Source organism: Danio aesculapii, chromosome 1 (assembly GCF_903798145.1).
Source record: "Danio aesculapii chromosome 1, fDanAes4.1, whole genome shotgun sequence".
In the NCBI taxonomy this organism is placed as follows: Eukaryota; Metazoa; Chordata; class Actinopteri; order Cypriniformes; family Danionidae; genus Danio; species Danio aesculapii.
Window position 1 is genome coordinate 51,644,556 of NC_079435.1, and position 12,217 is coordinate 51,656,772.

General features: G+C 44.2%; 3 protein-coding genes and 1 pseudogene across 3 annotated transcripts in view; 3 read left to right on the forward strand and 1 right to left on the reverse strand.

The window, feature by feature from the left end:
- The window catches only part of elfn1b (extracellular leucine-rich repeat and fibronectin type III domain containing 1b), a 133,389-nt gene that overhangs the window by 108,782 nt on the left and 12,390 nt on the right, over positions 1–12,217 (reverse strand). The gene's annotated exons all lie outside the window — the stretch shown is intronic.
- LOC130221332 (UDP-glucuronosyltransferase 2A3-like) lies at positions 293–6,952 on the forward strand (annotated as a pseudogene).
- On the forward strand, positions 6,861–9,626 carry LOC130232496 (UDP-glucuronosyltransferase 2C1-like). Its single transcript, XM_056462443.1, has 2 exons — positions 6,861–7,220; positions 7,579–9,626. Exons 1-2 carry the CDS (start codon positions 7,217–7,219, stop codon positions 9,177–9,179), a joined length of 1,605 nt encoding a protein of 534 aa, XP_056318418.1. The 5' UTR covers positions 6,861–7,216; the 3' UTR covers positions 9,180–9,626.
- Positions 11,200–12,217, forward strand: part of LOC130232531 (UDP-glucuronosyltransferase 2A3-like) — a 2,347-nt gene continuing 1,329 nt past the window's right edge. The window contains exons 1-2 of the mRNA XM_056462483.1: positions 11,200–11,281; positions 11,813–12,217. The exon at positions 11,813–12,217 is cut by the window's right edge and continues 1,329 nt beyond it. Of these exons, the coding sequence (XP_056318458.1) occupies positions 11,818–12,217 (400 nt within the window). The 5' untranslated portion in view covers positions 11,200–11,281; positions 11,813–11,817. The remainder of the gene's footprint in view (positions 11,282–11,812) is intronic.

Here is a 12,217-nt window from a genome sequence, read left to right on the forward strand (position 1 = left end):
TGTATGTTTCCATAAGCAAATAAATAGAGATTTCATATTTGATGTTTGCCTCGAAATATTTTCTCAGTGCAAGTTTCAATCGATTTGACTGTTTTAAAGCAACAATACAGAATGTATTGACAGATCTAGTACAACATAATTTATAATAAAAACTAATTTTTGCAATAAAACAGTACCAGCATAATCTATGTAATATTGCCTAATTCACATCTCCCAAAAAGCAAAATCTGTTTCATGTAATCATATTTCTTAATTTGGAATTGCATATTTTCTTTTCTTTGCGTTAGGTACTATGAATGGAAAGGGGTTTCAGGTGATATGGCCAATCACATTAACCCTTCTGCTGGCATCTGTCCTAGTTGCTCAAAGCAGGAAGGTTCTTGTCTTTCCTGTGGATGGCAGTCACTGGGTTAACATGAACATCTTGGTTGAGGCACTTCATGCCAAAGATCATGATGTTACAGTCATGAGGACGGCAAGCAGCGGTTACATACCTCACTACACTTCAATAAATCTGAAGTCTGCAGAGGATATAATAAAGAAGTCCTTGAAATATTGCATTCAGACTAATGCACATTTGTGTCCATGGATTGGTCAGGCTCTCACGACCCCCACTCACGAAGATCACCATCACCTGACTTCTAATGAGCACACAGCTGCATCACATTCACGAGCACCAGATAAAAGCACAGCACTCCAGTCGCTCATTGTCCGGGCTCGTCTCGACGAAAGCGGACAACTGAGCGGACCACTCAGCGTAGTCATCCTCAGCTAAAACAAACGATTTACTTACCTGTTCTCTTTGTATTCCTCCTAGTCTTCCTGGTCCTCCCGAATCGTCCTGTCTTCCAGTCCTTCCAAGTCTGTGTCATCCTCTGTCAGCTGTATCTGGTGTGTGCTGTCCATCCTCGTGTATTCCTGTTACCCAGCCACGGAGGAAAAGACCCCAACATCATTCCTGATCCTCCTGGCTATCCTTCATGTGCTCCTTGTTGTCATTTAATAAACACCCTAACGTTTCCTTACCTCTGTCTCCTGTCCGCTTCATAACAGAAGCCCGGACCCATAACGACGACAACATGAGCACCCCCGATCACCTTCAAGAGCTGGTGGACCAGTTGAAGCGGATTCTACAGCCACCAGCTCCACTTTCCAACGCAACCACCAGCACCGAGCACTTCCGCCTCCACAGTTTCTTCTTCGGCCCTTCCTTCCAGTCCCATGGCCCGACCAGCGCCCTACTCAGGCGGAGCGGGGGAGTGCAATGGTTTTCTGTTACAATGTTCCCTCATATTCGAAATGCAACCTTCTCTATATCCCACAGATAAGTCGAAGATCGCCTACATCGTATCTCTACTCTCTGGACCTGCACTTAAATGGGCTGAGACGATCTGGAACCAAGCCGGGCCGGTCATGAATTCCATCACTACCTTCACGGAGTATTTCAAAGAGGTGTTTGGACGTTCTGATGGGGAAGTAGCCGCTGGAGAGCAGCTGTATCATCTAAAGCAAGGTACTCTATCTACACAGGAATATGCTCTCCGGTTTCGCACTCTAGCAGCTGCAAGTGGATGGAATGAGAGATCGTTGTTGACCACGTACCGGCTCGGCTTGGAACCCACTCTCCGAATCCAACTGGCCACATTAGATGATACAATGGGTCTGGAGAGATTCATCCAACATTCTCTCCGATGTTCCGATCGTCTCCGTTCCTATCAACAGGACACCATCACCCCCTCGTCTGCACTCCTCCAATCGCCTGAGTCAACAGCCTCTCCAGAAACCAGAACCCATGATAATAGAGTCTGGAAGACTGACATCAGCGGAACGACAGAGGAGGCTGACCCGGGGTCTGTGTCTATACTGCGGTGTCAGTGGACACACCCGTATGGAGTGTCCCCCTTCGTCCCATTCGGACTTCAGTGAGTGTATTCAGTACGAATATTGAACAATGTAAACCACTTACTACCACCGTACAAATAACTACTGCCTCTATTTCTCTCCTTGTCACAGCCCTCATCGACTCCGGGTCAGCAGGGAACTTCATCTCCCAATCCCTCTGTCGTCAACTCCACCTCCGTACTGAGGCGTCCTCGCATATATACCAGATACAACCGATAACCCAGTGCACTCGATCTTCGACCCGTATCCATCGACAATGCGAAGACATCCTTCTTCAAGTGGGGTTGTTACATCAAGAGAGGATTCAATTTCTGGTTCTGGAGGGTGCAAATATGGACATCATTCTAGGGCGCCCGTGGCTGGTGAAGCACGATCCCATCATCTCTTGGGGCACAGGAGAGATAAAGAAATGGGGATCTGGATGTACACCTGCCTGTTTTCCAAATCTCCCTCTTCAAGGTCGGAACCCCATTTCTTTGTTTGCAACATCGGTCGAGAGCCCTCCTGAGAAGCAGTCTATCCACATTCCTAAGGAGTACAGCTCCTTTCATGATGTCTTCTGCCCCAAGAGAGCTTCCCAGCTACCGCCGCATCGGCCATGGGACTGCGCGATCGACCTAGTTCCAGATGCCCAGTTGCCAAGAGGTAGGATCTACCCGCTCTCGCTTCCAGAGAATCAGGCAATGGAAGATTACATAAGGGAGGCTCTGAGTCAGGGGTACATACGTCACTCAAAATCACCAGCCGCCTCAAGCTTCTTCTTTGTGGCCAAGAAGGACGGAGGGCTGCGTCCATGCATCGACTACAGGGTCCTAAATAACGGTACAGTAAAATACCGATATCCCCTTCCTCTGGTACCAGCCGCTTTGGAACAGCTCCGAGAAGCTAAAGTCTTCACTAAATTGGACCTCCGCAGCGCGTATAATCTGATAAGAATACGTGAGGGGGACCAATGGAAGACAGCATTCGTGACCCCTACTGGCCACTATGAATATGAGGTCATGCCTTACGGTCTGGTCAACGCCCCCTCCGTATTCCAAAACTTCATTCATGAAGTCCTCCGGGAGTTTCTTCACCACTGTGTAATAGTGTACATAGATGACATCCTCATTTACTCCCGGAGTGAGGCCGAACATCGCCAACACGTTGCGGAGGTCCTACACACATTGAGAGAACATCACCTCTACCTCAAAGCGGAGAAATGCTCATTCCACCAGAAGTCGATTCATTTCTTGGGATACATCATTGACCAAACCGGTATACGTATGGATGGGAAGAAAATTGAGGCTGTTCTATCCTGGTCAGAACCCACTTCCATTAAGGAGCTCCAGAGGTTTCTTGGGTTTGCTAACTTTTATAGACGGTTTATCAAGGACTACAGCAGGATTACATCACCTCTCACTAATCTCCTCAAGGGTAAACCCAAAGGACTGGAGTGGACCAAAGAAGCAGCCGCAGCCTTCCGCCTTCTTAAGAAGGAGTTCACAAGGGCCCCACTCCTGACTCATCCTGACCCAAATCTTCCTTTCGTGGTGGAAGTGGACGCATCCACCACCGGCGTCGGGGCAGTATTATCTCAACATCATGATACACCGCCCCGACTGCATCCCTGTGCCTATTTCTCTCGGAAGTTGAGCCCGGCGGAGCAGAATTACAGCATAGGAGACAGGGAGCTTCTAGCAATCAAGCTAGCCTTGGAGGAGTGGCGTCACTGGTTGGAGGGAGCCAAACATCCGTTCCAGGTGATCACAGACCACAAAAACCTCCAATACATCAAAGAGGCCAAGAGACTATGTCCACGTCAAGCCAGATGGTCACTTTTCTTCTCACGTTTTGATTTCTCCATTTCCTATCGTCCAGGACCCAAGAATCTAAGAGCAGACGCTCTCTCTCGTTTACACGAGCATCACGATCATGAAGAACTCCCAACGAAGATTCTTCCCGAACACATCTCCATTTGTCCGATCACCTGGAACGCTCCTCCAGTCGTTGCCACTCCGGAAGCCCCTGCTCCGCCGGGATGCCCTCCTCATCGGCAGTTCATACCACCTGAACACCGGGTAGATCTGATCCACTCCTTACATACCTCGCTAGGCACTGGACATCCGGGGATCAACAATACTCTCTCGCTAGTATCCCAACGATTCTGGTGGCCAAACATGGCAAGGGATGTGAGGCAATATGTTCAGGGCTGTAAGGACTGTGCCCAATCCAAGAGCCCACGTCATCTACCCGCTGGAAAGCTCCATCCCTTGCCGATTCCGAACCGTCCCTGGTCACACCTAGGAGTGGACTTTATCACTGACCTCCCTTCGTCAGAAGGTAATACCTGTATTCTAGTCATAGTAGATAGATTCTCAAAGTTTGTCAAACTAATCCCTCTGAAAGGTCTTCCCACAGCCTTTGAAACTGCCGACAATATCTTTAATCAAGTCTTCAGGTCATTTGGTATTCCAGAAGATATTGTGTCGGACAGAGGTCCACAGTTCATCTCACGTCTATGGAAAGCCTTCTTCAAGCTCCTAGGTGTGGCCGTCAGCCTCTCTTCTGGATATCATCCCCAAACCAACGGGCAGACAGAGAGGAAGATTCAGGAGGTGGGACGGTTCCTGAGGACCTTCTGCAGTGGTCACCAGAACTCCTGGAGCCAGTATTTGGGCTGGGCAGAATATGCCCAAAATTCACTGCGGCAACCCTCCACCGGACTCACGCCATTCCAGTGCGTCCTGGGCTTCCAACCACCGCTCTTTCCCTGGGATGGCGAACCATCTGATGTCCCCGCAGTGGATCACTGGTTCCGGGAGAGCGAGAGAGTCTGGGACGAGGCTCATCAACATCTGCAGAGGGCAGTCCGTCGAAGCAAGGTAACCGCCGATAGGAGAAGGTCTGAAGAACCCAGATACACACCCGGACAAAAGGTGTGGCTATCCACCCGGGACATACGCATGCGACTGCCCTCTCGCAAGTTAAGTCCCCGATTTGTTGGTCCCTTCACCATCGTGGAACAGGTTAACCCCGTCACCTACAAACTACAATTACCCTCTCACTACCGTATTCACCCTACATTCCACGTATCACTCCTGAAACCCTATCACGATCCTGTTCTTCCCTCCACAGAGCCTGACCACGAAGAGGAACCCCCTCCTCCACTGCTCCTAGAAGAAGGAGCCGTCTACGCAGTGAAGGAGATCTTGCGTTCCCGACGTCGTGGTGGCCAGTTGGAGTACCTGGTGGACTGGGAAGGGTACGGCCCCGAAGAAAGGACATGGGTTCCCAGAGCTGATATTCTCGATCCTAGTCTCATGGTGGAGTTTCATGAGAGCCACCCTGAGTTCCCAGCGCCTAGAGGCAGAGGGAGACCACCACGGCGTCGGAGGTGTCGGCCCTCAGGAGCGGGCCCTGGGGAGGGGGGTACTGTCATGGATTGGTCAGGCTCTCACGACCCCCACTCACGAAGATCACCATCACCTGACTTCTAATGAGCACACAGCTGCATCACATTCACGAGCACCAGATAAAAGCACAGCACTCCAGTCGCTCATTGTCCGGGCTCGTCTCGACGAAAGCGGACAACTGAGCGACCACTCAGCGTAGTCATCCTCAGCTAAAACAAACGATTTACTTACCTGTTCTCTTTGTATTCCTCCTAGTCTTCCTGGTCCTCCCGAATCGTCCTGTCTTCCAGTCCTTCCAAGTCTGTGTCATCCTCTGTCAGCTGTATCTGGTGTGTGCTGTCCATCCTCGTGTATTCCTGTTACCCAGCCACGGAGGAAAAGACCCCAACATCATTCCTGATCCTCCTGGCTATCCTTCATGTGCTCCTTGTTGTCATTTAATAAACACCCTAACGTTTCCTTACCTCTGTCTCCTGTCCGCTTCATAACATTTTGAGGGAACGTTCCATGTGGGGTCATCTGAAGCTGCAGGCTAAAGATTTTGGAAGCAGAAAGTGAAATGATTGTCAACATGATCGAAGATCAGCAGCTTATGCAGTCTTTAAAAGATGCCAAGTATGATATGATTCTTACAGACCCAAACATGTTTGGAGGAGTTATATTAGGTCACTATCTCAAACTGCCCATGGTCTACAATGTCCGTTAGGCAGTTTACATTGAAGCCCATTTTACAGTAGCTCCTTCTCCACTTTCTTATGTACCTTTGCCATCACTGGAATTATTTGATCACATGGGTTTCTTGGAAAGGGTGTATAATGTAGTAATGTACATCTTTATTGAAATAGTGGTTGCTTTGCAGGTTGCTCCAATTAATAATGCACTCGCCGAACGGTTCATTGGCCCAGAGCTCTGGTTGGTCGGAGCTCTGGTGATCATAGTGTCATCATCATGTCTATGGGAACTATCATTGGTCAGCTTCCTGAAGATGTGGCCAAGGCAATTGCTGAAGCTTTTGCAAATCTGCCACAGAAGATCGTCTGGAGGTACAAAGGAAAGAGACCATCTGCACTAGGAAACAACACCTTAGTGATAGACTGGATGCCTCAGAATTATCTTCTGGGTCATCCTAAGACCAGAGCCTTTGTGGCTCATGGAGGAACCAATGGAATTCAAGAAGCCATCTTTCTAAAATGAGAGTGTGAAGTGCAGCCAAGAATGTAGACTTTGCCACAATAGATAAGGAGTCCTTCCTTAAAATGGTCAAAGAGGTTCTTTATGATCCCTCTTATCGGGAGAACATGCAGACACCAAGACATTCCAGTGAAGCCTCTGGGCAATGCCATCTTCTGGATTGAGTTTGTTAGGAGACACAAAGGTGCTGATTTCTGCTGTGTCACTCATAATCCTGATCATATATGCAGTTAACAGGTATTTCTGCTGTAGAATATGCATGAGGAAAAGAAGTCAAACTTCAGTAAATTTGCTTTTTATATTATTTGATTTTAGTAAATTTTGTTTTTGTCAAGAGCCACAAACAAGTTTTGTCAACATCCATGGCGCTTCCATTGTCCATCTGTACACTTAAGAATATGATAAATAATCTTTGTAAACATTACATGTAGACAAAAGCACACAAAAGGGTCTGCAACATCTGAGTTATATATTTATATGAAATATATATTTACTTGGTGATTGGTAGGTTATAACTTCTCTGCAAGTCCCTTTTACATGTTTTACTCAACTTCATGAAGTGCGATTGCCCAAACAGTAAGGGAAATCTAGTTAATGATTATGAAACTTTGCTCGCATATAAATAAATGCTGGCATTCACTGTGAGGACAAAGACTATGCTTGTAGTTTGGTGACTTACACTCCATGTAACTAAGGTTTACCTGCTAAATTTTTTTGTCTAAGAAAATATGGGTGAGAAAGTTTTTCTTTTACTGTGCTTGCAATTATTGAATGACTGCAGATGGACTCTAAAATATATATTGTGATTTATTTGCCATGTAATATTTGAATGTTTCCATGAGCGAATAAATACAGGTATTTTACATTTTGAACTTTGCCTCTAAATATTTTCAACATAAATGTTTTATATAATTTTTTACGGGATTAAATTTTTAATCAATATTGATTTTGTTATAAAGCAAGAAGGCATGGATGGACTACTGTCAGACAGACACAAATCTTACAACACCATCTATACACAGTCGCTAGTAATGCAGATTATAGGAATCATATTTAGTTAATTTGGAATTATCTCTTTTTTTCCTGACAGGTACTATGAACGGACAGTTTTTCAAGGTGATTTTGCCAGTCACCTTAACCATTCTGCTGGTGAATGTCAGAGTTGTTCAGAGTGGGAAGGTTCTTGTCTTTCCTGTGGATGTTAGTCACTGGGTCAACATGAACATCTTGGTTGAAGCACTTCATGCCAAAGGTCACAATATAACAGTCATGAGGATGGCAGACAGCTGGTATATCAAAGAGTTCTCACCTCACTACACTTCAATAAATCTCAAGTCTGCAGGGGGATTTGGTGAAGACTTCCTCGAGACATTTGCATCCAGACTTATGGCAATTTTGAGGGAAGGTTCCATCTGGGGTCGTCTAAAGCTTGAAGCAGAGGTGTGGCAAAGTACTTGGAAGATGATTGAAACAGAAAGTGTAATGATAGTCAACATGATTGAAGACAAGAAGCTAATGCAGTTGTTAAAAGATGCCAAGTATGATGTTATTCTCACAGATCCAACAATTTTTGGAGGGGTCATACTGGGTCATTATCTCAAACTGCCCATGGTCTACAATGCCCGTTGGACAATTTACAGTGAAGCCCATTTTGCAGTAGCTCCTTCTCCACTTTCTTATGTACCTTTTCCATCTCTGGAATTATCAGATCGTATGAGTTTCTTGGAAAGAGTATGTAATGTAGTAATGTACACCATAATTGAAATAGGGGCTGCTTTGATGATTGCTCCAATTAATGATGCACTCGCTGAACGGTTCATTGGCTCAGGAACATCCTACCTTTCTTTAGTTCAGGGAGCTGATCTGTGGCTCCACAGAGTGGATTTTGTTTTTGAATATCCACGTCCCACTATGCCAAACATTGTCTACATGGCAGGATTTCAGTGCAAGCCATCAAAGCCTCTCCCACAAGATCTGGAGGACTTTGTTCAGAGTTCTGGTGATCATGGTGTCATCATCATGTCTCTGGGAACTCTTATTGGTCAGCTTCCTGAAGATGTGGCCGAGGCAATTGCTGAAGCTTTCGCAGAACTTCCACAGAAGATCGTCTGGAGGTACAAAGGAAAGAGACCATCTGCACTAGGAAACAACACCTTAATGATGGACTGGATGCCTCAGAATGATCTTCTGGGTCATCCCAAGACCAGAGCTTTTGTGGCACATGGAGGAACCAATGGAGTTCAAGAAGCCATCTACCACGGGGTGCCAATCATTGGATTTGGCCTGATTTTTGACCAGCCTGACAATCTTGAAAAAATGAGAGTGCGAGGTGCAGCGAAGAATGTAGACTTTGCCACAATGGATAGGCAGTCCTTCCTTAAAACGGTCAAAGAGGTTCTTGGTGATCCCAAATATCGGGCGAACATGCAGAGACTCTCAAGGCTTCACAAAGATGTTCCAGTGAAGCCTCTGGACAACGCCATCTTCTGGATTGAGTTTGTTATGAGACACAAAGGTGCCGCTCACTTGCGCACGGAGTCGTACAAAATGCCTTGGTACTCTTATCACTCTGTTGATGTTATTCTGGTGCTGATTTCTGCTGTGTCACTCTTAATCCTGACCATTTATGCAGTTATCAGATATTTCTGCTGCAGAATGTGCATGAGAAAAACAAAAAGCAAACATGAATGATATTTTTATTTTTCATTTTAGTAAATTACATTAACAACATTTTTAATTTGGTGGGTTATACAGCATGGTGTGCATTCTGTGACAAATCTGCACTTGAGAGCATAGACTTACGTGGAACTCTTTTGTTATACAATTATAGATCTTTGCTGAGGTGCATTGGTACAATTTATGTGTACAAATTTCTTTTAGATTAGAGACTTTATCAACATACATACAGTGGCAATTGTGTATATACAGAATACAACTAATAAAAACAACTCAAAGTTTTATAATTTGGTCAAAGCTTACGTTATCTCTTATTTACTGATTACAATGCAATCTATCATACAGAAAATTAGAAGAAGCAATTTCTTGAAGAATAAAAACATTGAGATAATAAAATGACAGCCCAGATTCTTGATCTAAACCTGTTGGCTAGCTACATAAGCACTTAGACTAATCTTACAAATGTAGTGACTTCTTGTAACTATTTTAAACTCTGGTATTACTGTACATTATTCAGTTTCTGACAAAATAATTTGTTTATAAATTCTAGTTTAATTTAGAACTTAACTGTATTTCTGTCATGATCACTCTCTGGATTTAATATGATAATGTATGTGTATATGGCAATGTTTATGTATTTGGTCTTGGTGGTATAGATCTGCTACGCTGCTGCTGCTGCTGCTGCTTTGATTATTATGGCAGAGCAAGTATTGAGACGTGCTACTGCCAGTATACTGTATGCACAGACATACCGTCTGAGAATATAACATGCTGGTACTGCAAACATAACATACAGTACATGTAACCCCCATAGCAGATCTAAACACTGGTGGCGAAGGGTCTCCAAAAACACGCCACAGCTTAAACAGCATAGAATGACACAGAGTTTTTAAACTGATGATGAGCAAGCTCATTGGCTGCCGAGGTGACAGCAACCAATCATCCTAGTTAATGACACAGGAGCAGATTAGGTGATCTATCAGCCTGCATGTGCATAGAGTTTCATGCAAGAAATTTTACATATTTCTTCCTATTTGCATAACTAACAGCTAGTTCTAAGCAGTGCTTACATGGTTGCCTTACAGTGCTTACATTGAATCTATGCAGGCCTGAACCTATTTAGTACCTGGATGGGTAAATTAGGTTGCTGCTGTTAGCAAAGCCAGGGGAGTGCTCATCTTGCGGTCTGTGTGTGTCCTCAATACCTAATGTAGTAATGTTAGGACACTATTGGGCCGTTTCCACTGAGTGGTACGGTACGGTTTGGTACGCTTTTATGGCCATTTCCACTGTCAAAAGGTACCAAAAAGCGAACCACTTTTTGGATACCCTTTCGAAAGGGTACCAAAAGGGGAAGCAGGACGCGCAGATAAACCCTATTGGTTTATAGATATATGTCACTAGCACGTGCACAAGACAGGAGAAAGAAAACAAAGGAAGTGCCATCTTTAAATACACAGCCCAGATATTACACCGTAATAATATATACATATAATAATGAGCCATGGTCGACCCGAGGTAAAACAAACCTTGTTGTCGTCTTGATAAGCAGCCACAAATCCAAGAGTACCATTGGTACCCTTTTGGCAGTGGAAACGCAAGCCTGATAAAGGTGACCCAAACTGACCCATACTGTACCGTAGAACTCAGTGGAAACAGGCCATAAACTGCCAGTGAGCACCATTATTTAGATGAGATATTAAACCAAGGTCATGAATCTCTGTGGTTGTTTAAAATCCCAACATGTCATCAATTCATCTCTTCATACTCTCCACAATAAGCTGATGGGTGGTATGCGGTCTGGCACTAAATGGCTGCTGTTGTGTCATCCAAGTGGATGAGGAGATTCCCTTCCTAAATCTGTAAAGCTCTTTGAGTGCTCAGAAAAGCACTATTAAAATGTAAGGAATTATCAATTATTGTTATGTAAAACAACACTGTGTTGTGATTTATTAGGATTTGCAGTTAAAAATTAGCTACATAGCTCTTCTATGAATTTCTGCATAAGGCTTCCTCGAAGAGAGCTGATAGCTAATCACGTGATTACTAAACAAACAATCTCATCTGTGGAAAGCTTGTGTGCTATTCTTCATCGTTGGACACTGTTACTGTTTTAGGTAAGCTAAATATCCAAATACATAAAATTTTGTGAGTTTTTACTTTGACTTGGATAATACAGAATATTAAGGGAAGTAGGACTGCTAATTTTTTTATTGCTGGTATGGTGAAGGGTTTGTTGTCCAACTAACTTTGCCATTTACTCAAGCTCATGTTGTGCAAACATACAACAGTAAAGTATACTATATTAACTATAGTAATGAATAGTAGCTCATTGATAAAATCTTTGAAGGTAAATGCCCCTTGTACTTTAAAGATTGTTAATTGAACATTTGCTCGCATATAAAAAAATGTTGGCATGCATAGTGAGGGCAAAGGTTGTGCTTGTTGTTTGATCGCTTGCACTCCAGTTTACCTAGTAGATATTTTGTAACACAATGAAGGGTGAGAATGTGTGAGAATCATGTGCATTGTTTATGGGCCATCTTTATATTATGGCTGTTTTCTTTTTTATATTTTAATTTAGCATGTTTGTCTCTAAACATTTTCTCTGTGCATTCAAGTTTCATCTTTTCATTCATTTCCGACAGATACTATGAACAGGCAGGTTTTTTGCCTGGTCACATTAGCTATATTGCTGGCGTCTCTCCCAGTGGTTCAGAGCAGGAAGATTCTTGTCTTTTCTGTGGATGGCAGCCACTGGGTCAACATGAACATCTTGGTTGAAGCACTTCATGCCAAAGGTCACAACATTACAGTCATGCGGATGACAAATAGCTGGTACATCAAAGAGTTCTCACCTCATTACACATCAATCACTCTAAAGTCTGCAGGAGGATTTGATGAAGACTTCTTCTCAGTCTTTGCACCCAAACTACTGGGTATTCTGAGGGAAGGTTCAATCTGGGCTCATCTGAAGGTGAAGATAGAGATGTGGCAAAGTTTTTCAGGAATGGTTGAAGTTGAAAACAAAATGATAGTCAACATGTTTGAAG